This window comes from Ambystoma mexicanum, chromosome 5p, assembly GCF_040938575.1.
Source record: "Ambystoma mexicanum isolate Mex_15411 chromosome 5p, UKY_AmexF1_1, whole genome shotgun sequence".
In the NCBI taxonomy this organism is placed as follows: Eukaryota; Metazoa; Chordata; class Amphibia; order Caudata; family Ambystomatidae; genus Ambystoma; species Ambystoma mexicanum.
In genome coordinates, this window is record NC_090930.1 from 790,552,767 (window position 1) to 790,580,439 (window position 27,673).

The 27,673-nt window shown below is 45.3% G+C and overlaps 1 protein-coding gene across 3 annotated transcripts in view; it reads left to right on the forward strand.

Moving 5' to 3' along the window:
• GOLGA4 (golgin A4) overlaps positions 1-16,043 on the forward strand; it is a 2,156,782-nt gene extending 2,140,739 nt beyond the window's left edge. For all 3 annotated transcript variants that reach the window (XM_069613207.1, XM_069613208.1, XM_069613209.1), the window contains one exon: positions 15,326-16,043. Coding sequence is in view for 1 of the 3 variants with exons in the window: in XM_069613208.1 (XP_069469309.1) it covers positions 15,326-15,349 (24 nt within the window). In the remaining 2 variants the exon portion in view is untranslated. The remainder of the gene's footprint in view (positions 1-15,325) is intronic.
• The last annotated feature ends 11,630 nt before the right edge of the window (positions 16,044-27,673 follow it).

The window sequence follows — 27,673 nt, forward strand, 5'->3', positions numbered from 1 at the left end:
GGAACCCGTCGTTGGACTTACTTGCGATGAAGGACTATGCGAAAATGCAGACTGTTCTGCTTGGGGGAATATCCCCGAGGGGGGTTTTGGAGGCCACGTGTTCCTGGTGGGGCGGTCTTCAGTCTACACTATGCGTTCCCATCAATACCTGCGATTGGCCGTTTGTCCACCTCTCTGGCTTCCTCTGAGGCCTGACCTCGTGTCCCAGTCGGAAGGCAGGGTTATTCACCTGAACCCCTGACCGCTCAATCTGCATGCATGGCTCGTGGGAGGTTAAGGTATGAAGACTGGAACCTGGATGATGAGGTTTTGGAGGTGTTGCTAGCTGCACGCATATCTTCTACTAGGTCATTATATGCGTGCCTGTGGAGATTTGTGCTGTGGTGAAAGGAGAAGGGGGGCAGGCCCTTTTCTATGCCCAACTTCCACTGTGATGGAGTTTTGTTGACCTTGGCCAAGACAGGCCTTCAAGTATGCACGGTTAAAAGCTATCTGGTAGCCCTATCTCTTTTCAAGAGGACGCTGGAGCAGGGTTTCTTCTTTTCAATGCTTTTGATGGCCCAGTTTTTGAAGGGCCTTGTAAATAAATTCCATCCACCACCATTCCTTGTCTCGGTTTGGCTCTGTAGGTGCCTTTCCCCGGCTTACTACGTGTGAGAGAAAATAAAATAACCACCCCAACCCCTTTCGGGGAAGAAGGCACCGAGACCCGGCTGCAAGAGTTCAAAGGATGGTTTATTTCTCCAGCTAGGAAATAACCCAAAAAACCCCTACCAAACATTTACATCATACTTGTATATGTATCAATTAAAGTAACTCTAACAAAAAATGCTAAATGGACCTGATTGGCCAGGCGGTGTGGTGCTGTAGGTGTGGGTGGCATCTCTTTCTTCTGGTTGGTTGAGTGGCTGACGAGATGACGGACGTCAAATATCTTGTGCTCCACGCAGGTCAGGGTCCGGTCACTGTGGTCACTACCTAAGATAATACGTTGCATTCGAAAAACACTAAATAACAAATTATCTAAAACATTTTATGCTACTTTTCATATTTCTACACAAGTTACACATAATAATTATTGTCATTACAATTGGGTCATTCGTGGCTTTAATTAGGGGCCTTGACCTTTATTGTGCATGTAAAAAGAATCAAGCTGTGTTTCACATATCTCCTAAACTTCAAACCTATTAGTATGAGAAAAAAAAACATATATTGTAGTAAAATGCTTAAGGTTAGTAGTGAGTGTGTTGGGTGGGTTTCGCAGCACAGGCGAGGGTCTGGCACTTGAAAGAAATACCTTACAGGGAGCGCAGGGTCAAAATGGCAATAAATTGCTCTAAATGGGGGTGGGTGGCTTGCACGTTTATGGGGACGAACGAGCAGAAAATGCTTAGTTCATCCTGGTTCACATGCTGGTTCTCATGCTAGCAGTGATCTCAGAGGAAGAAAACTGTATCATATTGGTTGTTGCAACTTTCTCCGGCTTCAGCGTGAGAATGGGAGCGCAGAGCTTTCCTTCGAAGGGGGAGTGCAAGGGTGGGGGCCAGCCAGCTGCCTGCGCGCCTTGTGTGTGTGTGTGTGTGTGTCTCTGTCCTTGGCTGCTGCAGTGGAAGGGGAGCTGAGCATTGCTGTACTATCGCAGTGAGGCCTGTTTACCCAAGATGGAGTCGAAAAGGGGCACAAAAGATGGGTGCCTCGTGTCCTGCTCAGTAGTCCCATCTATGTAGCAGTCAACCGTGGTTAACTTAACATAAGGGCAAGGGGCAATCCCACTACCGGAGGCACGTGGTCCAAGCCTTGTACTGAGGAGTGTACGGCGCGAGGGGGCCTGGGGACCCCTCACTCCCATACATACCCCCCTTTTGTTACATCTAAAGTAACAAACTACTTATCTCGTTCTTTCCGTTCTCCCTTCGGTAGCGCTCAGCTTCAGCCACAGCCTCATCCCAAGCGGGTGTACCCTTTATTGGCATCCATGCTTTGCACACACTTCTTAAGCTGTTACCTCTTCTTGCGTATTCTTCTGGGGTGACCGTTAGGTATATCCCACCATCCCCATCTAAATCTATCCAAACCTCGTTATACCACAGCAGGTTCTTTGGTTCTTTAATGGTAGTGTGATGTAGACTATCGACCACGTCCCCATACTGCCTATAGATGGCAGTCATTCTATACTGCGGTGTGGTGTATTCTCCAGTTTGTACTTGGGCATCTATCATGGTAGCCACCGTTGTTTGTCGGCCCACTGTTACCATCATCATCGCTGAATTAGGCATATTATTTTCACAGCATCTTAGTCCCAGTTGGCACACACAGAATATTAGGAGAAGAAAGACAATAATGGGAATGAGTATCTTCGCTGCTATGTTCACCCATGATGGTATCCAGCTGAACAGATTGTCGAACCACGTGTTGTTGTCTGCTCCACCTTCTGCTCTCATTCTTTCTCCTAAATTATGCACTGCTGTTATCACGTGTGACAGTGTCCCGTTATCATCATCTGAAGTTGGTATGAACGTGCAACACGCCCCCCCAATTTTTTTGCAAACACCGCCGTCCACCGCCGTGATAAGATCTAAGACATATCTGTTTTGCATCGTCATCAGACGCAGTCCACAGAGCTCTATTTTTATGATGTTGAATCCTTCTTCAGTGTCGTTAGCCAGCTGGATGAGCTCCCAGCGTGTTATCTGCAGCCATTTCGCGTTTGTCCTTGCTTGAACGCCTGGTGCTAGAAATGATGCAAAGAATGTCTCTGCAGATGAGAAAAGCTTGTACTGCTGTGGGATTTCAGCAAGGAGTTCTGACGATTTGGACGAAATATAATTGGATCTTTTGCTGCGTGACAACTTGGTTCTCAATGTTTCTTCTGACAATAGTTTGTATGCTGGGGGCTCCGTGATTGTCTCATCGGGCGCTGTGATGTTTCAGCCGATTGCCCTGCTGCCGATATGTCAGCCGATTGGCCTGCTATCGAACTGTCAGCCGAAGGCCTTGCTGTAAACTGAACGTGGCTCTCTGGTATCACCATTAGTGCTGAGTGAAGTGTGGCTAGGGCACAAGTGCCCCTCCAGGATGCTGGGAGATGCAGGTAAGCTCGTTTGCCACAGATCCAGTATATGCCCATTAATGCAGCAGTGCCTTTTTTATATCTGGTATTATTAAAGTCTTATTGCACTGCTGTGCAGTTCCCATATTCACCTTCCCTTCTCCATGGAAGCAAAGTTTGTGCGGTATTTCCCTTTGAATCTTTATGGGTCTCTCCAGGGGTGTGACCCATGTCAGCTGGGTGATATGCTGTGACCAGATGGGGGGTGCACGTTTCTTTTTCCCACTCGTATGTTTCGTCTGGCAGCCCTCGAAACCCCTCAGCTTTGCATTTAATCGTTTCATCATGCCACTTGTCTTCTGCATACCTTGTCTCTTTTATGATGAAAAATGGCTCTTGGAGGCAGATTACTCCTTGTCGTCTGCTGGTGCATGTTTGTTCGTTTTCCAAATTTTCCATGGCGACTGTGTGTGCCTGAAATGTCTTTTTTATTCTACACAGCATCAGTTGAATCAAACATTGGGCCTCAGACAAGGGTACTTTCTGTGGAACTAACATTTTTGGGGTTCCAGTTGCATGAGGAATAAGTGAGCACACGTAGCAACTTTCATTACTTGCTTGCTTTGCTGCGGCGCTCATGTCTGAATACCATTTATTTGATTGGTCAGGGTGTCGAGGGTCCTCTATTTCATCTAACCCCAGATTGTGATGAATATCATATCTGTTTTTTCCCGCTCCCCTTTTTCTCCTCCTTCTTTTGTTTTTTAATTGGGTACCTACTCGTTGATATTGCAGCAGACATATTCTGGACCATGCATCATCAATGTTGTTCATGGTGACTTGTGTATTCAGTAGTGGTTTCTGGTGCCGTGTGTGTGTGTATGCTTGTATTTCTGGAGTGAGTCAACCAATAGTAATCGTCATTTACATTCCATCCAAGCTCTATTTCCTTGGCCATAGTATTACTCAACAATGGAATAGCAGTTTTGTTCACATGCAATTGTTCATAGGGTGACGTTGTATTTATACTATTCGATTCAACGTTATAAGTGTCCTTCAAAATGGTCGTTACTCCAGTCCATATTAGTTTAGACCTTCGTTTTGTCATATTAGCCCCGCTCCCCCTTTGTTCATTTCATTTGCCACAAACAAAACAACATTATACTAAATAAAATAAAACATCATTATTGCAAATAATATGGCAGCATATTTTATAACGCATTCCACATTACTTAATCTACTGTGCCTAGTGGCATCCCTATTTCTATCTAACATTTCAGCCTGCTCAGCCGTTTCATCGCATTGGCTCATCTTGAACCTATGTGGGCGAGACAAATTCGTTAAGTCATCATGAAAAGAAATATATTTGCAATTGTTCATTCTTTTTCATCTTTTTGCTCAATTAGGCATTTAACAATTTCTTTCCATTTATCATAAAAACAATGAAGAAAAATGGAAAAAATAACACGATTCATATGAGATTTAAAAGTAAAAAGAAAAGAGAGAGAGAGAGACAGAATATATTTTAAAAAAAAATTTGCTTTTTCACTATTCTTTCCCTGTCTTAGTTGTAGTTTTCATCGTTTCAGACCGTGTTAGCAATGCCATCCACACAGTCTGTTTCATTTTGGGGGAGTGTGACACCGCGCAACCTTCTCACATCTGAGAGGTGCACCCAGTATTTCAGTCCCTTCTCTTTAACTGCAGTTGGGGTGCTGTATAACACTGTGTATGGACCATGAAATCTTGGTGAATTCCACCTTCTTACAAAGCTTCTAACATAGATGTGTTGCCCTGGCATTAATGGCCCCTCCGGGCTATCTGCTGCCGGCATGGAGGTGTCTGTTGCTACATCTTCAGTAAATGGCGGAGCAATTTGTTTTGCTATGCTGCGTACTGCGCGCTTTAGCTGTGTTAGGTATTCCTTAAACTCTTCCCCCAGCACTGTGGCAGCCCTGTGTGCATCAGACGCCCTCCTAACAGGAGAGAGCGGCGTGTGCATTCTTCTCCCCGTCACAATTTCGTGCGGGCTTAAATGGTGATCCTTGCATGGCTGATTTCTGAGTTGGAACAGTGCTAGGGGCAGACAATATACCCAATTTGTTTTTTTCAACGTGCTGCATAATTTTGATAAATTGCTTTTGAGCAGCCTGTTGATCCTCTCCACAACTCCATTGGCCATTGGATGATAACTTGAACATAGTTTGTTTCACCCCCAGAAGGGAGGTTACTTCTTTGAAGAGATCATTCACAAAGTGCGTGCCGTTGTCTGAACGGATCACTTCACAGATTCCCCACCGCGAGAATACTTCTCGCACAAGGAACTTGGCAGCACATTTTGCATCCGGATGGGGACAGGGGCCCGCTTCCACCCACCGCGAAAAAGGGCATACCACCACAATCAAGTATCTCGCTCCATTACATCTTTCTGCCATATCGGCGTAGTCGATATGTAGTTCTCTGAATGGACCTGTAGGGCGTGGCAAAGTGCCACACAGAGTTCGCAATGTCATTCCTGAATTGTTTGTAGTACATTCAATCACAAATTTAGACATGTATTCATGCAGATTGGGAACAAACCAATCCTCCTGAATGTCTGAGGCGATGTGTTGTTTTGCAACGTGAGCTGGGAAATGCAATTGTTGGAACGCTACTTCTAATAATTCTACAGGCATCACTACCTTGCCTGTCGTTTCCTGTCTCCAAATGAGATCTGTGGCTGATTGTTTACATCCTTGTTTGCCCCACAACTCCTGTTCTTCCGGTGGGGCCCTTCTCTGGAGTTCTATCAATTGTGCTATGGGTGTGTTACTGTATGCTTCTGCTGGTTGTTCTGCTGTGGCTGTTTTTACAACGTACTCTGATGTTGGTGTCTTATTGAAGTACAAGGCTTCCTTCGCTGCTGTGTCGGCTGCCGCGTTCACCAATGAGACAGCGTCTGTGTTATTGGTATGGGCTTGGCATTTAACCACTGCCACTACCGATGGCTCTGCTAAAGCTTCTATTAGTTCATTTAGTAACGTGGCATGTTGTATGGGGGACCCGTCTGCTCTTCTGAAATCTCTCCTTCGTCAGCGTGATAGCCCTGAATGAACTGTGGTGGTGGCGTAAGCTGAGTCTGAATATATTGTTACGGCACAATCTTTGGCTGTATGTAATGCGCTGATCAGTGCAGTCAGTTCGGCTGCTTGGGCAGAGTAATGTGAGGGGAGGCGCTTTTGAACAATCACTTCCTATGTGTCTTCTTCCATGCGCACTATTGGCATCCCCACATGTTTCTCTCCTGTCTCTGAGTTTATGGATGCTGACCCGTCTATGAAATAGATTTCTCCTTCTGTAAGGGCATTTTCTCTTGCTTTGGGAATGTCATCGCCCTCTCCCTCATACGTGTTACAATCGTGTTCCTGTAAATCTTCAGTTGTGCATGGCTCTGTAATGAATGTGGCTGGGTTCACTGTCTTGCATCTGACCACGTGTACATTTGGACTGGATATTAGTATTTCATAAGCAGATGCTCTCTGTGTTGTGAGAGTAGATTTTGATCTTTCCAAGATAGCAAATAATGAGTGTTCCGCATATAGCGTCACTGAACATCCCATTACAATCGTGGCACTTTTCTCAATGGCGAAGGCCGCTGCAGCCGAGGGCCTGTTCGCAAGCGAAATGTCCCTGCATTACTGGGTCTAATATTCCACTGTAGTACGCTTATGGTTTGTGGCCTAGCGATGTCTTTTGTGTCAATACTGCTGTCATCAATGTTCCATTGCTGTGTGAAAACAGGAAAAATTCCCTTTCATAATCTGGATTTGCAAGGACTGGGGCGTCTGCAATAAGGTCTTTTAATCGAGAGAATTAGGCAATTGTCTCAAGTGTCCATTTTATTGGGGCCCTGTTCTTCTGTGCTTCCTTCAGTGCTTGTAGCATTGGCCGTGTGTATGCTGCATAATCGAGGATCCATGCTCGGCAATAGTTACATATGGTCCTTCACTGTCTTTGGTATAACAATGTGTCGAATGGCAGCAGCTCTGTCTGGTAGTATTCTTTTTCCATCTTTAGATATTTGCTGGCCAAGATATACAACGTCTGCAAGGCAGTATTGTAACTTTCCTTTGTCCACCTTGTATCCCTTGGCAGCCAATACGTTAAGCAATGTTATTGAGTCTTCTCTACACTCTTCTTCTGTTTTGCTGCAGACGAGTAAATCCTCTACGTACTCTATAATGGTGCTCCCTACATCTATGTTGCCGATGTCTTCTCGCAGTACTCTGTTAAAAATGCTTGGGCTCTCGCAATACCCCTGTGGGAGTCTGCGGTGTTCATATCTGCTGTTTCCTAATGTAAAGGCTGTAAGGCACTGCGACTCTGGTGCGAGTGGCACAGAGAAAAGGGCATTTTTCAAATTAATGACAGTGAAGCAAGTTGCCTCTTTTGGTATACTGCACAATATTGATGCCGGGTTAGGCACTAATGGGAACTCTTTTTGGATGATGTCATTGAGTGGGCGGAGATCCTGGACCATTCTCCACGCCCCTCCTTTTGCTTTTTTAATCGGAAAAATCGCTGTGTTGCATGGGGAAGTTGATGGCACTAAGATAACCTGGCTTAGTAGTGCATTCACTGTTTCTATAATGCCTTCCTCTGCTTCTTTGGATATTGGGTATTGTTTCACTGTGGGTGGGAGGGCACCTGGTTTCAGTTTTATCTTTATGGGAGTCACCTCATGCAACAATCCCACATCGTGTGGCCCTGTAGTCCAAATTTCAGGTGCTACCCTGGCCAAGTCTTCCTCAAATATTGTCAGTGGGGCCTTTATGTTAGCCATGAGTGGGTTGTGTATTTCTCTGTATTGGATCATAATGTCACATGGTATGCTTATTTCCATTATTATTTCTCCATCCCCCTCGTAATCGGTAAACAATTCTTCATCAGTTATATCTTTTAGCATTATGTTCGGCTCTATGCATAGCACACTTCTCCACTCGCGTCCCTGCGCGTCCAGGCCTATAACCACGATGCGTTTGTTGGAAACTTGAACTGCCTCAATGTCTATAGATATAATTGTGCCTGGCACTACATCTGTTGGTGTGATTGGGCGGAATATGAAGTCTGATGGTATTCTCCACTCTTTTTGTGCTATTTCAGGCACTACTCGGGCTAATACCTGTATTCCATAGACAAACATGTCCATGTCAATGGGGATCCCTCTTACTGCAACTTCCTTTGTAATCGTGCTTATTATCAGGAGTGCTCGTAAGGGGCATACCCCTGGCGTCGAGCACACTATCCCTCTTTCAGTAAAGGCTATGGTCATGTTTAACTTACTGAGCAAGTCTCGTCCCATCAAATTGATTGGCGCGTCTTCGTAATACAATAAGGGTGCACGCACTGTTTTTCCCCCTACTGTTACATCAAGATCTTTTGTATAAGGAACTTTTAAAATAGCCCCAGAGAACCCCTGCGTCTCCAAATTTCTTCCTGAGAGCTGAAACCGCCCTTCTGTGAGACATGATTTTTCTGCTCCAGAGTCTAACATAAAGATGAACTGCTTGTTTTCTATCTCTGCCGCCACTATTGGTTCCTCATTTGCACTTTGGGTGGTGGATAGGACTGGACACGCAAGTACTCCCTGTGGGCTGTCCTAGTCTTGGTATTTTTGCTGGCCTGGCATTGAAAAAACATTGTCACCTACGACCGTTACGCCACGGAATGGTGCAAGGGCACCGTTTGCGGCCGCTGCAAAAGGGTTATTGTTTATGTTCCCTACTGGGTTTAGTCTCGCCATGGGCTGTAGTGCGTTTTGCTGTTGTTGCTGCTGTGTGGGGCTGGCTTGTTGCATTTGGAGGTCATAGCAGTACTGATCTTGTTGTCCCCCTCTCCCCATTGGAGCTCCACAAGGGCTACCTGGGTGTGGGCAGCCCCACCCCTGTTCATTGTTCATGGGCTGCTGCTGCCCCTGAAAATACCCTGATGGTCGCATTCTACAATCTCGTGAATAATGTCCCCACCTTCCACAATTCCAACATCACCCCTGTTGTCCTCCTCTTTCTCCTTGCCCACCATACCCTCTGTTTCCCATTCCTCCGTATCCTCCCCTCTGCCCACGGTACCCACCTCTTCCTTGGGCCAGCCTGTTCTGCCACTGTGATCCTTGGCATGGCTGTTCCTCTCCGTTCCACTATCCTTGGTCCTCTCCAACCCACTGCGCTGCTGTCCCAATGGGTCTTCCTCCCGCGTTTTCCTCTACTTCGTTTCCTCTGTCTGCGGTTACGCTGGCAGTAAGGGCGGCAACCTTCACTAATTTCGTCTGCACTAATTTTGCTTCGTCGGCCAGCCTCTTTTGCGTGACCTCCTTTTCTTTCTCTTTGATCCTCCTCCAATGGTGTACAATTATGCTCTGAATTTCAGGCCACCCTTTGGCTTCGATCCCAGCTATTTTGTCCAAGGACTTCTGCACCTCTTTCGGGAACCCCTTTTTAACGATAAAATAAAATAAAGCTGTTGATTGATTCCATGCCGTACCAGTTTCACTTCTCCATAAGTCTTGCACGCGCAAAATGAATTGCGCAGGGTCCTCGTTCTCCTCCATCGTGCACTGCATCACTGCATGTAAATCTGGAACGTCTGGAAATGCACGCCGCAATGCATCCCACACTTGTGCTCGAACATTATTGAATGGTGATCCATCGTGGCAATCACAGCTCATTGTTACTCCCGGGAACCCTGCCCTTTCCCAGATTGTGTCGGCTTGGTCCCCGATTGCTGATACTAATAAGCTTTTCACATCACCTATAGCTAACGGCACGCCTGCCGTGTTCTTCTCAAATACATGTATCCACTTAGCTGCTCCTCCCGTCAGCGGGAGGAGGAGTTTTAACAGGTTGTTTTTGTCCATTTGGGCCCATGGACTATAATTTGGCCTACCTGCTCCTTTATGTATCAGTGGCATTTGTAGTTTCTGTTTCTTTCCTGTTTTGCTCGTTCTCCCTTTTTTCGTTTTACTTACCAGTATGTTTCCTGTCCTCCCTGTTCGTTGTCTTAATCTACCTTGCCATAATGGTGGTGATAGTGTGCCTGGGTAACGGCAGTTTGGCAGTGGGGAACCTTCTGCGGCAGCTGCCTCTTCGTATTCATCTAAATCATCCCATACTTCTTCTATCTCTGACTCTAGCTCGCTATTATCCTCCCAGTTTTCCCTGGGTTCGCTTCCTTGTCTTTCACCCAGATCTCTGCTTTGTTGACTCTCCGGTGTGTTTGGGCATATAATTCTTACTGCCTTGTTATTCAATTGGAACAGGAACTGTCCTGACTGCCACTCTTGTTCTTGTCTTTGCTGTGATGATGTCCCTTGCGATGCTATAGATTGCCCTGATACCGAGGCTGCTGGGGTTGCATTGCTTACTGCCCCTATCGGGGGGGGTGAGATCTGCCAGTGACAGCGGGGGTACCTCCCCTCCCCCTGGCAGCATTTGCCCTTTGTCACATAGAGCTCTTAACCGCGTTATTTCCATTTGTGCGCGTGCTAGCTGGTGATTTAAATCGCCTGTTAAACGTGCTATGTCCACAGGAGGCGCACTTGTGGGGCCGTACAGGCCTCCTTTGTCATATGGTGGAAGCTCAGGGGCTGTTGCCCCGCACTGAGCAGTGGGGGTGGGTGGTATATACAGGGGCTCACTAAACCCTACTGCTGGCCTGGTCATTAAGGGTTAGATTTTTGTTACTTCGTTCTCGGTTGTAGTTGTTGAGCACTCCCCTTTTGGTGTCCCGCTTACTTCAGGTATTTTCTGCTTTTCTATCATTCGGCTTGTACCTACCTCTGCCGTGGGGGTAACTTCCTCGGACATTCGCCATAAATCTAACACTTCTCTCCGGTTCTGTAACTGTTTCCCTTTGTATCGTGCTAGCAAATGTGTTGATACTAGGTCCAACACTCTTTTGTCGAATGACCATCCTTCTGGCCAAATTGGTATAACTCCATCTCCTTTTATCTCAGTGATCCACTGATCGTGATACTTCTGTATCCTGTCACTATATAGTGGAAGGTGCTGGCAAATATGTGCCAGTGGCGTTACTCCACCCATGGCAATGCTTCTTTTCCTTTCTTGTGTGTTCTGGTACCCTTGAGTCCCTTCCCACCTCTCACTTGATATGTCAGTTACAATATGTGAAAAATACGTTGTTTATCAAAGCTTGCAATTATGTAATGTCACATTAGCTGTTCTTTCTGAGAGGTGTTACCTGGTCACCTCTCACAATTTATTTCTTTGCCTATTATTCATCAATCAAAAAGGTTACTTGTACTAAAATACTTTAGCGTGTTCAACAAGACATGTACACAAAGCAGACCGACAAACATATAATCATGCAACATACACATGCACTGCCTGCGCGCGTTTGTTCTTTCCCTATTCCCGTTACTGTCCCTGATTTTTCTTCTTCCCTATTCTACCTACTATTTCGCATTCGCTCCCCACCTCTTTCACCTTTATTATGTCTCAAGATTTCTTACCTCCACGGAAAAAGAATATTCTAAAAACTACTCCGAGTCTACTCAATATACGAGACTGCTACTATTTTTCTCTTTATCTCTATTCTGCACTTGGTCGGGACAAATGCTACGCGGCGCCTCCTTCTACCCCGTACGGGCTAAGATACCACTTCTCTTCTCACTTCTTACAACACCTAATGGCCATATAAAGGATAGATCAGAAAAGCCTCACCGTCACTCACACAGACCCTATTCTTAACTACCTTCCCTTTGTTTGCTAATTCCCTTCTTCCTGTTTTTCCCCTTACCTTCCTTTGGGGTCTTTGCAACCGGGATTCCACGTGTTCAGTCAGGTACTCAGAGGGTCACCGCTCACGGCCGGACCTCGCTCAGGTTCGTCCCCCAACCAAGCCGTGGCCTGCCTTGGCGAGCAGCCTTCTCGATCAGGTATTCGTCAACCGGGAACCCTTGACCCTTTCTTCTTGGTGTGCACAGTCTGGTCAACCGCACAGGCGATGGTTTTGCTGGGGGCGCCCTGGATCTCGCTGCCGGGCGGTACAGGCCTCGAGGCACCTCTCTAAATAACGTCGTGGGGGTCACCAAAAATGTAGGTGCCTTTCCCCGGTTTACTACGTGTGAGAGAAAATAAAATAACCACCGCAACCCCTTTCGGGGAAGAAGGCACCGAGACCCGGCTGCAAGAGTTCAAAGGATGGTTTATTTCTCCAGCTAGGAAATAACCCAAAAAAACCCTACCAAACATTTACATCATACTTGTATATATATCAAAGTAACTCTAACAAAAAATGCTAAATGGACCCGATTGGCCAGGCGGTGTGGTGCTGTAGGTGTGGGTGGCATCTCTTCCTTCTGGTTGGTTGAGTGGCTGACGAGATGACAGACGTCAAATATCTTGTGCTCCACGCAGGTCAGGGTCCGGTCACTGTGGTCACTACCTGAGCTAATATGTTGCATTCGAAAAACACTAAATAACAAATTATCTAAAACATTTTATGCTACTTTTCATATTTCTACACAAGTTACACATAATAATTATTGTCAGTACAATTGGGTCATTCGTGGCTTTAATTAGAGGCCTTGACCTTTATTGTGCATGTAAAAAGAATCAAGCTGTGTTTCACATATCTCCTAAACTTCAAACCTATTAGTGTGAGAAAAAAAAACATATATTGTAGTAAAATGCTTAAAGTTAGTAGTGGGTGTGTTGGGTGGGTTTCGCAGCACAGGCGAGGGTCTGGCACTTGAGAGACATACCTTACAGAGAGCGCAGGGTCAAGATGGCAATACATTGCTCTAAATGGGGGTGGGTGGCTTGCACGTTTATGGGGACGAACGAGCAGAAAATGCTTAGTTCATCCTGGTTCACATGCTGGTTCTCATGCTAGCAGTGATCTCAGAGGAAGAAAACTGTATCATATTGGTTGTTGCAACTTTCTCCGGCTTCAGCGTGAGAATGGGAGCGCAGAGCTTTCCTTCGCAGGGGGAGTGCAAGGGTGGGGGCCAGCCAGTTGCCTGCGTGCCTTGTGTGTGTGTGTCTCTGTCCTTGGCTGCTGCGGTGGAAGGGGAGCTGAGCATTGCTGTACTATCGCAGTGAGGCCTGTTTACCCAAGATGAGTCGAAAGGGGGCACAAAAGATGGATGCCTCGTGTCCTGCTCAGTAGTCCCATCTTTGTAGCAGTCAACCGTGGTTAACTTTACATTAGGGCAAGGGTCCAAGCCTTGTACTGAGGAGTGTACGGCGCGAGGGGGCCTGGGGACCCCTCACTCCCATACACGTTGAAGACCACCTTCTTGGTGGCAGTTCCCTCCGCTAGCCATGTCAGTGAGCTACAATTGCTCTCTTGTAAGCCACCATTCCTAATGCTCTTTAAGGAGGAGTTGTTTTTAAGAGTACGTCCCAATTTCTTGCCTAAGGTGGCTTCAGAGTTTCACATTTCCCAAAGAATGTGGACCTTCTGGTGTTTTTCCCACCACCTTGCTGTTCCAAGAAGGAGGAGAGACTCCATAAACCTAATCCTAAGAGGTCATTGAGTTATTACCTGGCTGTGGCCAGTACCTTCAGGAGGAACAATCTGTCTTTGTTGCCTTTTCCCAGTTTAAGTTAGGACGAGCAGTTACAAAACAGACAATTTCCTGCTGGATAGTGTTATAGATATGCAGGGAGCGGCTAAGGAAGTGCCTCCAGGTTTAAGGACTCACTCCACCAGGGTTTTCACAGCTTCATAGAACACTTTTGCCAAATACTACAGCTTGGACCTGTTATGAGGTGCTGATGCCAACTTTGGTAGGCAAGTGCTGCAGATCTTGTTAATTTAACTTCCAGTACCACCTCCTTCTAAGGGCACTGCATTGGGAGTCTATCAAGATGAGTAATCTGTGGGAGAATGAAATCCATTGAAGGAGAAATTACTTACTGGTAATGTTCTTTCTATGGATTCTTCTCCCAGAGATTACTCATCAGTCCCCCTGCATACCACTCTAAGGAAGCTGATGAGGAGCTTGTTGGTGTGTGTTTTCCTTTCTTTGCTAATTGTGAATGAGAGGGGAAGAGAGGGCGCTCAGTGATGCTTCATTTAAAAATACAATAATTAAAACATGACGTCCTAGTTTGGGACTTGATTGGCTTAATTGGCTTTCGTTCCGTACAAAAAAAGAGATTTTTAATTGGTTTTGTAATATGAATGAGGTACTTTAGTACTCTTCTGTTCTTTCACAAGATTCTTTCTCTCGAAGGCTGAGCCCGGGTGAAAAAAGGGGGGGAACTGACTTAAGGGAGCGTAGTACATTCCTTAAGTACCAATCAACGTTGCATCTGGAATCGAGGGGTGGCACGGTAAAGACACGAGGGAGTCTAGAGACGACGTGATGCCACACTCCACCCCCTGTCAAAGTTTACAGAGCAGCTGAGGAGATAATCTATCAAGGTGAGGAATATGTGAGAGAAGAATCAATTGAAACAAGATTACCAGTAAGTAATTTCTCCTTTGATAACTCACAACCTAATCATGGCAGTTATGTTGTTCTTTGTGCTTTCTGGGGAGCATGGAATACTTGATGTAACTAAGGAATGGGACATGAGCCTCTCTTTGTGCCATTGCCTTCGCATCTGGCTGCAGCGGTAATCACTGTGCTGTAATGGAGCCACCTGGAAGCTGTTTAAAGATTTCCAAATCATGTCTGTACCTGGAGCCATTTGAAAAGTATATGGAAAAATAAAATCATTTCCCATCAAAGTACACTAAAAAGTATCACTTTAAGTAGAATGACAAAAATCCCAGCACCAGCCCGACAACAGCATTGGTTCAACAATTTAACTTTTTCCTAGTGCATGTTACCTGTACAGTTTAAATCTAATTTATTGTCGCTTGCTGTAACCTACTAGGAGGGTCTCAGTCATGTTTTTCTAAAGTATTGTAGCCTTTACAGTCTCATTTTACATTACATTGAATATGATGGCTGCAATAGTAAACGCTGCATGATTTTATTGGAGAGGAGTTTTGTTAGAAGATTTGTAAAACCCCAGCTAATGACCAAGTCAGGATTGTGGACAAAAAAATAGGTAGAAGGTTATGTCAGGGCTATTAAGGTAGCACCTGATATTTGCGTTACCCTGTTCAAGCCTTTTCTTTTAAACAGCCAAGATTGTACGACTGACCCTCCACAAGATTTCTTTCCTATAAACTTTCTTTCCTAAAGATGTTGTCTTTATTGTTAAAACTGATTTCTTGACTTTAATAACATTTTTCTTCTATTTTTCTTCTCTTCTATAGCCTTGGCTCCGGACATCAACTTGAGGACATTTAATACACTGATAATGTGTAACTTGATATGCTGCTTAGAAACATTGATTTCCCTTTTCTTCACTTGAGGACTGACCATGCTGTAGGTTAAGAGAAATCCAATGCACTACCAGGCCTTCCTATGACGAGGTACCAAAGGAACGGAGGCCGTGACTACAGACGAGTTTTCTTTTTGCAGAACAAATGCTGTTTGAACGCATTGTCACATATCAATGTTTTTATGCTCTTTTTTTTTTTTACATCACCTTTTATTTTGTTTTAAAGAACTGGGAATTTAACAAGGCAAGTCCTCCACAATGAAGACTTTCTCCTTTCAGACTGCCATTGAGGTTTTTCGTAGACCTAATGATTCAACTCCTTTTTAACCTTGTTTTTAAGATTGAATTACGTGTGCAATAATTGTGTGAAGTGGTGGTTTAATCGAGGATTTTCTGATGAATTTGTTTGACTCCTGGTCTTCAGTTTTGATAGTTTCTCAAGGACAGACTCTCAAGCGATCAGCTATGACAGCCTAAATTGCAGTACCTCAATTGTTTACTCTTAGCTTTTGTACTTATATTTTCCAGAGATTGATTACACTGCTGTAAATTGTAAATAGTTAATACATAAATGTATCATATGCTCACTTTTAAGTGTTGGTATGTTAATCTGGGATAAACAGAGAAATAAAGTTTTATTTACTATACAATACTTGTATTGGATCGATTGTTCATGTAATGTCACATGGCCTTGACTTTTCTAAATTCTCCCATCACCAGCATGGCTCAGAAGTACTACATAAATTGTATTTCTTTAAAGAGGTTTAAAGAAGACGTTTTGTAGGTGGTAACACCAGGCGTTTTACAAAGAATATCTACAAATCTGGAATTACAGGAACATCCTTTTGAAGACCTGGACTCACCGAAGTGGTTGGATTTGTATTAGAACAATGCCTCTACATTTCCAGAATTGTACAAACTAGTATAACAAACAGTTCCAAATTTCCCTCTTAAAGCATTTGCAAGAAATGAGTGGCATTGCCTTGAAATCTGTAACTTCCCTCAAAATCTGTCAGTGGTGCAGCATAGAAGAAAGCCTTAGTAGTACTGGACGTTGAGGGATTGGAAAGCATCTACTGTAATGCAGTGAATAAAGGTGCTACTCCTTACAATCTGCACATTAGCAGAACACACTTGTGTTTTTTTTCAAGGGATTCGATCCCAGTATCTAGTAGAAACAAGTATACAACATTTGGTTGACAGTCGTATTTACAGTTGCTTGGACAAAGATGCGCCATTTACTTTTCAAAAATGTACAGCATAGTATAAACATTTTCCCCCAGCAATAAAGAGGTTTTTACAGAAAGAGTAATCAAATTCTTGGTGCGACTACCAAGGACCCCCTGACTCTGGTTCCCATGATGACTAGGCCAAGTGCAGGATGAAGAATACTGATTGGTAGTGCGCACTCTGTGGCAGTCCAATCTTCATAAATGGGATAGTAGAAAATGGAGTACAATGTTTTTAGACACAAGTTCTTGCACAGTAAGGATGTAACCATAGGGCACATGCTGAACATGACCTCATTTACTCATGCAAGACCTCTCAATGACAAAAAGGCCAATTCAATATAAATAATTGACAAATCTGTCATTCGTGAAGGGTTTCAAACAGAATCCAAACAACTCTTTAAATTCGACTTGTAGTATATAAATGTAGTGTGGTGCTTGCATTGCATATAGTTAAGCTTTGGTTTTATTGTTGTTAGGTGGTTGTGATTGGGCTTGGGTCACGAGTACCGTTATGTTTCTTTTGGTGGCTGCAAATACGCTCGGGAGTGGCAGACTTGAGACCACGTGTGGCAGGTGGGGTGAAAGGTGAATACGCCAAGAAGGTTGCGGATGCTTTATAGTGTGGGTTGTGCTCGAAGGTGGCAGCTTTGAGATCCAGGGGTGGCAGTCCTGGGTATATGGTGGCATGTTTTCCTGTGATGGCTATTATTGTTAGTTATGCGGTTGTAGAATATGATTTGGTGTTTGTTTTTGTGCATGGGATCCTGTCTGGGATGGCTGTGTGTGTTTTGCCCCTTTTCTGTAGCTTTATAAGGAATGTGGAGAGTGGTGCTTGTATTGCATATAGCAGTCCAAGCTATGGACCATACTGCAGTGGTGGAACCCTTGGGTCCCTCAGGGTTCTGGGAATGTCAGTTAAGGATTCAGGATGGCAGCCACAGCTAGAAGGATGTCTTTACCTGCTCTCTCTCCCTCCTTCTAACCTTATACCCTGTAACACTAATAAAGTACTCTACTTTTTTACTTACTGGCTCCAGCGTCCTCACTGCATCCCACCTGTGCATCCTCTGACCCCAGGCACTACAAGAAAAAATCACAATGTTAAAAATAAACAGCCAGTAAAGGAAAATATGTAGCTTGAAAGCATTTTGTTCCAAAAGACCACCTTTCTCCAGCATGGATTCACATGCTCATGAATATTGCCCATCGTCAGGCTGGGCAACCTCAGTAAAAGTGGTTTCACTTTAGCCTGAAAACTGCATTTTACTCTATAACCAATCACTGTCTTTTGGGTCATTCTGCCTGCATCCAATGACAGTCTTGTCCGTTAAGCTCCACCCCTGGTAGCCATCTTCAGATTTTTTACCGCATGTTTCAGTGTTGGGAGTCCTCATCTTCTCTTTGAGTGATTGTTGCCTTGTAAGAGTTTTTTTGATCAAAATTGATATTTTTTTCTCTGAATTCTTTCCATCATCAACCGAAGATCCACTACCGGCGGCAGGGACCCGTTTCCAGCGTAGATCTACCGTCTTCTCTTCGATATTTCAGAAGTCCCAGGCTTGGGTATATTTTGCACCTCGACGATGTCAGAGGAGAAGAGGAGTCTCTTCAAGTTCTGTACTAAATGTGGGTGCAGGAATGTCTACGTTGAGGATCAGTACCGAAAATGCCTATATTGCCTGCATCTTGACCACGACGAGGACAGATGCAAGATTTACCAAGGATTCCTGTTGAAGATGAAGCGGGACCGCTATCGAAGGCTGGTGGCGTGGCTCAAAGAGCCGAAGGCCTTTGGCTCAGCCCCCGGGCGCAGTCATGCCTCATTCAGGACCAGCCGGTCCCATGAGCATGCTCCCTCTGACAAGAAGAGGATCCAAAAAAAGGCGAAACATCACACTGATGACCCTGATATGGTCACTGCGGCCCCAGGACCTCGTTTGGGTAGGACCCAATCCCTGTCTCCATCGCCATCCACCGTGAGCCTGGCAGTGGGGCGGTGCCCTCCGCAATGAAGTCCTTGACCCCTTCAAAACACAGGTCTTCGTCCAAGGAGAAGTCTACGAAGGAGAGGTCTTCAGGTGGGCAATCGGAAGCCCAGTCGACGACAACTTAGTCAACCAAGACCAGAACGCTGTTGATGACCACTTCGTCCTCCAGGGTACCATCTTTGTCGATGACTACGATCCCGTTGACGACTACGTTGATGACCACAACTTTGTCAATGACTCTGTCTGCTCCCGTTTTGTTGACGACCCCATCGACTGCCATCACTCCTTCATCGAAGGGAGTGGCTGCCAAGACCGTAGTTTCGACAGTCAAGATGATGGCTACCCCAAGGGTGTCTCTGCCTCCACGACCACCAGCTGGTGCAGCGGCTCCGCCTGCGACCACAGCGGACAAGCCTGTCAGGATGCAGGTGCGCATTGTAGCCTCATTCTCGCGGGATTGGAGCATGGTGAAGGAGCTGCTACCGCCCACTGACTTCCTTCCCAGGCCGGTGAGGATCTATAACACGATGCTGAAGGGGTCCCCTAGGAGGTCGTCACAAATCTACACAAGATCTGATGACCATCTACCCAAATACTACTATTCGGATCATGAAGCGGGTCTCAGTTCTCTGTCCAGGGAGGGTTCTCTGCAGAGGGAGCCTTTTCCTCCGGTTGAACCAGAGGCGCTTCAGCCTGGAGCCTTCGCCAGCCACTCCAGTCGTACCTATGTCCAGGGACATGTCAATGGACATCCTAACTACCCTCTACACCTTAGTATCAGAGATACAGCAAAGGTTGCCAGCAAAACCTGTGCCTGGGCCGGTCGACAGCCCCCCTAGTCTGCCGACTCGAAGCCCTCCCAGGCTGATCCCTCCGTGGCCTAAGCAGCATCTTAGCCCTGCAAGACTGAAGCGCTGACCAGCTCTGCTGCAGCCTATACCGCCCCAGAGTCTGTTAACCCCAGTGGTGGAGGAGCCACCACGCACCGACACAGATACTGGCACGGACACTTCCTCAACTCATACGGATGAGTACGATGACTACGTCCTGGCTGACGAGGAGCCTCTGGGTACTGACAAGCTCACCAGGGCATCACCCCGGACGAGGCCGGTTCCTTTCATTCTATGATCTCGAGGGCATCCATGCTCTTCAACCTGGTCTCGAAGGAAAAGAAGGAGGGGTTTCATTTCCAAGGCTGGGAGTCTTCATGGAAGACAGTCATGTTGATACCGCTGCTGGACGATGTTTGGGAGGAAGGTTTGGAACTGATGAAGACACCTAATACCGGCCCTCCGAAAAGAAATAGGCTGGAGAAGTACAGGGTACTGGACTTGGCCCCCATGTGCTTGAGATCGTAGCCTTCTCCAGACTCTGTGGTGTCTGCTGCTGCCAGGAAGCGCTCAGCGAACCCATCCTCCTCATCCATGGTGCCTACGGAACAGGAGGGGAAGAAACTGGATGAAAGAGAGGGTGACGGCCATCCTGGGGACGATGCAGCAACGGTCGTCCGTGCAGAACGCAACAGTGTGAGCCATCAAGTCGCTGCTGGGCATGTTGTCCTCCTGCAGCCACCTAATCTTGTTTTGCAGGCTCCAGATGAGACCTCTTCAGGAGTTTCTGGAGGCACAGTGGCTGCAGATCATGGGCACATGGACGGACAAGATCTTACTTCACCAGGAGTTACAACTAGCTCTACAATGGTGGCGAGTGTGCCCACATTTCACGCAAGGGGCCCCTTTTCAGCTACCCCTTTTCCAGGACACGGTCACCACGGACGCCTCCTTTCAAGTTGGGCCCACACCGGGCAGTCCCATGCCAGCAGCCTCTGGCTCCCAGAGGAAAAGGACTTCCACATCAACATCTTGGAACTCTGGACAGTATTCTGGGCCCTCAACACATTCCTATCTTAGCTGCGGGGGACGGAGGTGCGAATCTTCACGGACAACACCACCACTGTTTTCTACGTGGCACAAGTATCCCGTCTCTTCAGCAAGTGGGGTCATCCCCAAATCGACCTCTTCGCGACTGCAGCCGACTCCAGGTGCCAGAGGTTCGCCAGCAGGTTCCCTCAGCCAAGGAGCGTAGGGGATGCCTTCTCGTTCCCATGGGAGGGTCTCTCCCTGTACGCTTTCCCTTCGATGCCGCTCCTGCTACATTTGATCAACACACTCGGACGTTGTCATTGCGGGATGATGCTCATCGCTCCAGCGTGGACCTGGCAGATCTGGTACCCAGACCTGCTGCATCTGTCAGTGCCTTTGTCCTTCTGGCTACCTCTGTTTCCCGACCTTCTCGCCAGAGAAGAGGGAACAATACTGCACCATGACCCAGCGTCGCTGAGCTTCACGGCCTTGCTCCTGCAGCCCTAGAATATGGGCATTACACTCTACAGCTAGAATGCAAGAAGATCCTAGCCAAGGCCAGAACGTCCTCTACGCTGTCATGCTATGGCCACATGTGGAGACCCTTCAGTGTTGTGCAGGACTAAGAAGATTACGCCTCTGCACATCACAGCACCGCAGCTCCTTCCGTGCCTGCTTACACTAGCCAAGGCTGGGCTGACTCATGCCTCCATCAAGGTGCACCTGGCTGCCATTTCCCAGTACACTCGGACACTGGGTAAGCCCTCGCTGTGGTTATACTGGCTCATCAAGGAGTTCCTCAAGGGTCTCTTCAGGCCTTTTCCAGGTGGCTCTCCGGCTGCATCATGCGCTGTCAACTTCTGGCCAATAGACCTCTTCCAAGCCGGCCGAGAGCCCACTTCACCAGAGCCATCGCAGCAACGGCAGCGTTTCTCTCTGGTGTGCCCCTGCTCGACATCTGCAGGGCTGCTACCTGGAATTCCATTCACACCTTCAGGAGATTCTACTGCGTCGGCAGGGATTCAAGGGAGGAGTCATGGGTCGGCCAGGCGGTGCTACACAATCGTTTGCTTGAGGTGATTCTGTTCTGGCGCTAAGTGCATTGTTTCTGTTGAGCCTTGCTGCCACCTCCCATAGTTGGATGTACTGCTGTGTAATCGTATTCATGAGCTTGTGAACCTATGCCAGACCCCATGCCGGAGAAGGAACAAGTTACTTACCTGTAACTCCTGTTCATCAGCATGGGTCTGGCATGGATTCACATGCAAACCCTCCCCCCTTCCCCTCTATGTCCCTATTTTTAAAAGAACCAAAGCTGGAGGCGCAAGGTTTACTTTATTGGTACCAAAGAATTGAAACGCACTACTGCCCTCCCTTAGGAAGGAGACTTCCCTCACAGTGTTCTACAGAGCGGTCAAAGCCAAGCTCTTCAACTAGCCCTGCCTCCCTCTAACTTAAGAACAGACAGCTTCCCATGTAACCCTGGAACCCGTCTACTCCTTAAGACCCTAGTCCTGTAATTGTTATGACTACTGCCTGACTGTACTACTGCCTGATTGTATCCCTTCGTTGTAGCATGTTTTCTAGGCAAGTCCTTCTGTAACAGCGCCACAATGCCCAAGGGCCAATTGTGCGCTTTATAAATTCTAATAAATAAAATTAAATAAACGGGTGTTTACAGGTAAGTAACTTGTTCCTTATGAGCACTCATTTTCTGAAGAATAGGATATGTATATGATGTTTTAGGGAGATGGCCTAACAACCTAATGATCAACAAGCCAAAACGGATAGTAAAACAAAAACAACAAGCGAAATAAGCCGCCACTGATTATAAAAGCAACACAAGTATCACCGCTGATAAGGCTATGAAAGAGACGCAAGACACCTATAAAAAAGACAAGAGGTCCGCGACATGACATAAATGCCCAAAGTGAAGGAACAGAGAAACCATCCATCAAAATAAAAAAACAATCGAAAATCATGTAAGTAAGCAGGAACGCATGCTAGAGGGCATACTTTGCCAATACTGGGTCACCTGAGCTGTACTAAATAAACGTGTTTGTATAAACAAGTGCAAAACTGTAAAAATGGAGGACTTGCCTCTGGGGCAAAAGGAAATATATTGACATTGCCACAACAGCATATCATAGTGGCCCACAATTAGTGTGACTAACAATCATGGCGGCGTATGGAAAGAATGAAAAATATAATGATCAAAACATTGAAAAACACAAAGAAAAAGATTTGAAAAATGATATCAGACACATAATAAAGAGTATCATAACAATATTAAATCAAAATGAAAAGTTCAAACATAATAGCAGCTAATGATGTAGCAACAATTGGGAAAAGGCATTGTGATGAATAACAATAAAGAAACTAGGAACAGATGCTGAAACCCCAAAACTGTAATAGGTAGACACTGACAATACATTTGCAGCATGTACAAATCGAATCATATAAAAATACAATTGCAGCCACAGATGGTTTTAGAACCCTTGTGGATATGCATGAACACCTGTTTATAACCATTGCTCACCTTGTTCTACCTACTTACAGGATTCTTCTGACTTCCCGTAACATGGTTTTGCTTTGGAATATGAGATTTTAATTCTGATTATCTCTTGTTTTCTCATTTTTCGCTTGAATTTTTGAGCCTCTACTGAATTTATCCCCCACTAGTAGGATGATATAATGGGGTTGATTGGTTATAATTGAGACCTTCTGATATTCATCCCTCCAGTACATTTATAATCCAGTTACTTCACATTTGATTGTATTCTAATATCTTTCAATTTAAAAAAACGTATTGCTATGAGTGCCTTAATAGAGCCCACATATGTGAATATCTTTATGTATTAGAATTTGATTTTTTGAATTTACACTGCGCAAATCCATAGGAACCAAGCAGTAAGCAGCATCTAGACACAGATCTTATCCAGATGAAATAGAACAATACAATGCAGGCATTTTAGATTTATACAAACAGATATGTTTTCAAGTTCACAGCTGCTGACAGGCACCTCCTTTCAATCACAGAGTGCGAGGGGAAAAAGCTGTTCCAAATGCCTTTCATTGTCTCCAACGTTCTACTACCTGGAACCATAACACCAAGTTATAGCTTTTCAATTTCTTCCTAAAGACAGCCAGGGACTGAGTCTGTCTAATGTGTGATGGAAGTAAATTCCAGGCCTGTGGCCGGGTACCGAAAAGTGTCTGTCACCCCAACAAGTGGTTTTAGAAGGTGGGATCGACAGAAGACCTTGGTCCATAGATTGCAGACAGCGTGTAGGGTTATAGTTCTTAATGTTTGATGTTGAATATTACAGTTCTCGCATGAAAATGCATTTCGGTACACGAAAGAAGGTTATGACCCATTTGCAGGACAGCAACAAGGAGGTCAAAGACAAGGAGGACAAAAACAAGTTAGTTTCGGTAATACCTCCTTTAGCTCGGTAGCTCGAGTAACAATAGCTTTTCCCAACAAAGAGGCTACAAAGGTTCCCGGAATAGAGACAGGAACCAAAGCAGATCCGGGGGTAATACCTGTAATAGAAGACATTTCTATACAACGAACCAAGGGAATCCTATTGGCGCACCCCCACAGCAGATGCAACAAGGTTTTTTAGACCAGCGCCAGGATCTAGACAATTGGGACGAAGCACCGAGAGTGCTCCGCAGCAACAGACCTTACTAGTTAACCTGTCGTCCTATTCTCCCACCAACGAAGAAGTATCTCTAATAAATAGAGGTTTTGGTTTTGTACCAACGGTTCGATATGACAAATTCAGAACTCATGTGGAAGTAGAACAATTACTTCGTAAAATACATTTGCAGCATTTTCTTTTTCAAAATACTTATGATGATCAGAGTAATGAAAGCGGGTTCATAAATAAATCTACGTTTAATCCCTCTGTTGCAAGTAATACTCCTGAAGCAGTAGTTTTTTCTAAAAGAGTCTGGCATGACTTGAAGCAGTTGGAAGCACAACATTATAAACGTCTGTTTAAAAATCTAAGTAAAATTGAAGAGACAGCTGTGAAAATTTTAGCTACGAACCTGAGATTATTTTACGAAAAGCTGATAAAGGGGGTGCTACAGTGATGTTGAACCAACAAGATTACATAACCAAGTGCCTCTGCCAACTCGGGGATAGAGATTTTTATCAACCGATTGATGAAGATCCTACAAAGAGAGTGGCTCTACTGATTACCACCAAAGTAGAGAAAGCAGTGGCGAGAGGGTGGATATGTCAACAAGAGAGTGATTATCTCCAGGTTAGGGATCCTACGATACCTACATTTTATATCCTTCCGAAAATCCATAAAACATTAATGAATCCACCAGGTCGCCCAATTGTTTCGGGGACAGGTGCACTTCTGGAACCACTGTTGAGATTTGCGGATAGATATTTTAAACCATACGTGTCAGCAATGTATTCCTTTATTCAGGGCACCACTGAAATTATCAATATAGTAGAAGACATGCAGTTTGACTCGAATAACCAACTCTTAGTTTGTTTGGATATTGTGTCTCTCTACACTTTCATTCCCCAACAAGAAACATTGCAAGTACTGGAAGAGACCTTATTGTCAAAAAGAACGGAAGGCATTACACCTAACAGCTTTGTCCTATTGTGTGCTGAAATGGCCTTGACCGAAAACTATTTCGGTTTTAATGGCCAATTATACCATCAAACACACGGGACAGCAATGGGGTCATCAGTTGCTCCTTCGGCAGCTAACCTGTATGTAGAAAGTTTTGAAAGATGTATCATCTACAGCTCCACACACCCTTTTTTTTAACAACTTTGGTTTGTGGCGTCGCTATATTGACGATATTCTGATCGTATGGAAAGGATCCTTAGCTCTATTTGGAGAGTTTGTAGAGTGTATCAACTGTCATGACCCTTGCCCCTGGCCCTAAATGGCAAGTCAGCCTTCCAATTAGGGCCAGGCCAAAGGCCTTAAAACCTCATCCAAGACTCTCTTGGAGTCAGTCCTGGTGCCAGGCTCATAACCATCATGAAGACCAACATTAGAATGGGACTATTAACTTGGGACTATTTAACTTGGGAGGGTGGGGGGTGTTCAGCCAACATGGAGGCACACACATAGCTCAGTTACAAGGAACTGAGCTATACGGTCTAGTCTTTTGGGTGTGGCAGTCCTGGGACTACTTTACCTGGACTACTTTGGGTGTGGCAGGCCTGGGACTATTTTACCTGGACTACTTTACCTGAGACTATTTAAACCACACCCAAACAGCAGAACATGCTTTGCGTTATTCTGCTGTGGGCAGCGTAACGCTCCTGTGTCCAGTTCTTTGATGCCAGTTTACCTGAAATCAAGGACCTGCAGAGAGAGAAAGAACACTACAAAACTTACCTGGAACAGTATCCTGTCTTCAATCCATCGCCGACTTCAGTTCCACTCACCTGAAGGTACGAACTCCATCATCGGCACCGCATGCATCCTGGAATACCATAACCTGGAAAGAGGAGAAAGAAAGACAGAATTAGTAAGGGCTTACTCACGTTTCCTTCCGAATGAAGAAAGCCACACAATTCTTACCTGGGTAGTCATCTCCTGGTCAGTATAATTGCTGGAACATTACGGCACTCGGCGAGGAAAATCGCAACCTGCAAGGAGAGAAAACACACAGGTTAGCAATATAAAAGGCGAAACAGCGTTGCGCATTACTCACCGGATAGCATCGCGCACACCGCGCTTTCGCCTACCGGCCCATGCTCATCTTCAAACTGCATGACAACTCCAAAATACCTTTCCATACCTAAAAGGAAAGAAACAAGACCTTATTATTCGAACTAAGAGGAACATAAGAACTGCAATAAAGACTGTAAAACAGCAAGCCTACAGAGTCTCAGCAGGCCTGGATTCCCACAGGGTGGTGCTTGCACCAGTGAAATAACTTGGTTGCTGCTCACCCCCCACATCTATGTGACCCTGCCATGAGGAGCAGGACAGAGAATCCACCTTCTATAATATTAAGGTGAGGAGCGGGCCCAAGGGGGAGGAAGGAGTTGAGGCCAAGGGAGGTGGGAAAACATAAAGACAATCTGGTATTGAATCCAGCTCTCCTATATTGCAGACCCATCTTTAATCAGAGGCCTTACCAAGGGACCGGGAGAGGGCTCGAGAGTGCAAATCATCCAACCAGGGCTGGGTGACGTCCCTGTGGATACCAGGTGAGCGTAACATCAACATTCAAAACCGGTATTTGACGTTTACATCAACACAGAGTGATACAGAAATTAATTTTCTAGATATCACTATCTGGGTTGATACAGTTTCAAAAACTCTCAAAGTGAGACCTTTCCATAAGCCCATGGATCATAACTCTCTCCTTATTTTTGATAGCGGTCATCCCCGACATACCAGGGAAAACCTCCCATTTGTTCAATTTTTGCACCTAAAAAATAATAGCTCTACACAAGAGATTTTCCATTCGGAAGCTAAAGTGTTAAGCTAGAAGCTAGACGGTACCTGAAAAAAAATTATTAAACGTGCATACAAAAGATCTACAAATAATAATCGTGAGGCACTCCTTGAGTATCGCGATAAGTGTGGCCATTGCACGAACTGTCACCTGACAAAAAGAACTGAGCAAGTTGATACAGGTCTGAGTAAACCATGGTCCCAAATTAATTTCACCAATTGTAATACTAGTAATGTAGTATATGCAATTTGGTGCCCTTGTAAGAAAATGTATATTGGGATGACAAAACGCAAAGTTAAGGTGCGAATTTCGGAACACAAAAGTTGTATTAAAAATAAGGTGTCCACAGCCCCAATGGTTAACCATTTTATAATGATGGACCATGGAGAGAACGATTTTATATGGACCGTGCTTTTACACGTTGCTCCAACCTTAGATGGCGAATCAGTTGTTAAGAGATTACAACTTAAAGAAACATGGCTCATCTTTCTTTGCAATACCATGGAATCAAGACTTAATGAGGTTATTGATTGGAACAATACAGGGTAAAGTAATCAGAATGTTATTCCCACATATCACTACGATAACGTTTATTGCAGCGAATAGAGCAATATGTTCTTTTGTTTAATAGCATACAACATTCACAACATGGGCGACCAATGGTGTATTTCTCTTAAATGCTGACCATCAATGGCATTGTGTGCAATATACGTATTTAGCGGTGTTTTCGGGCTATGTT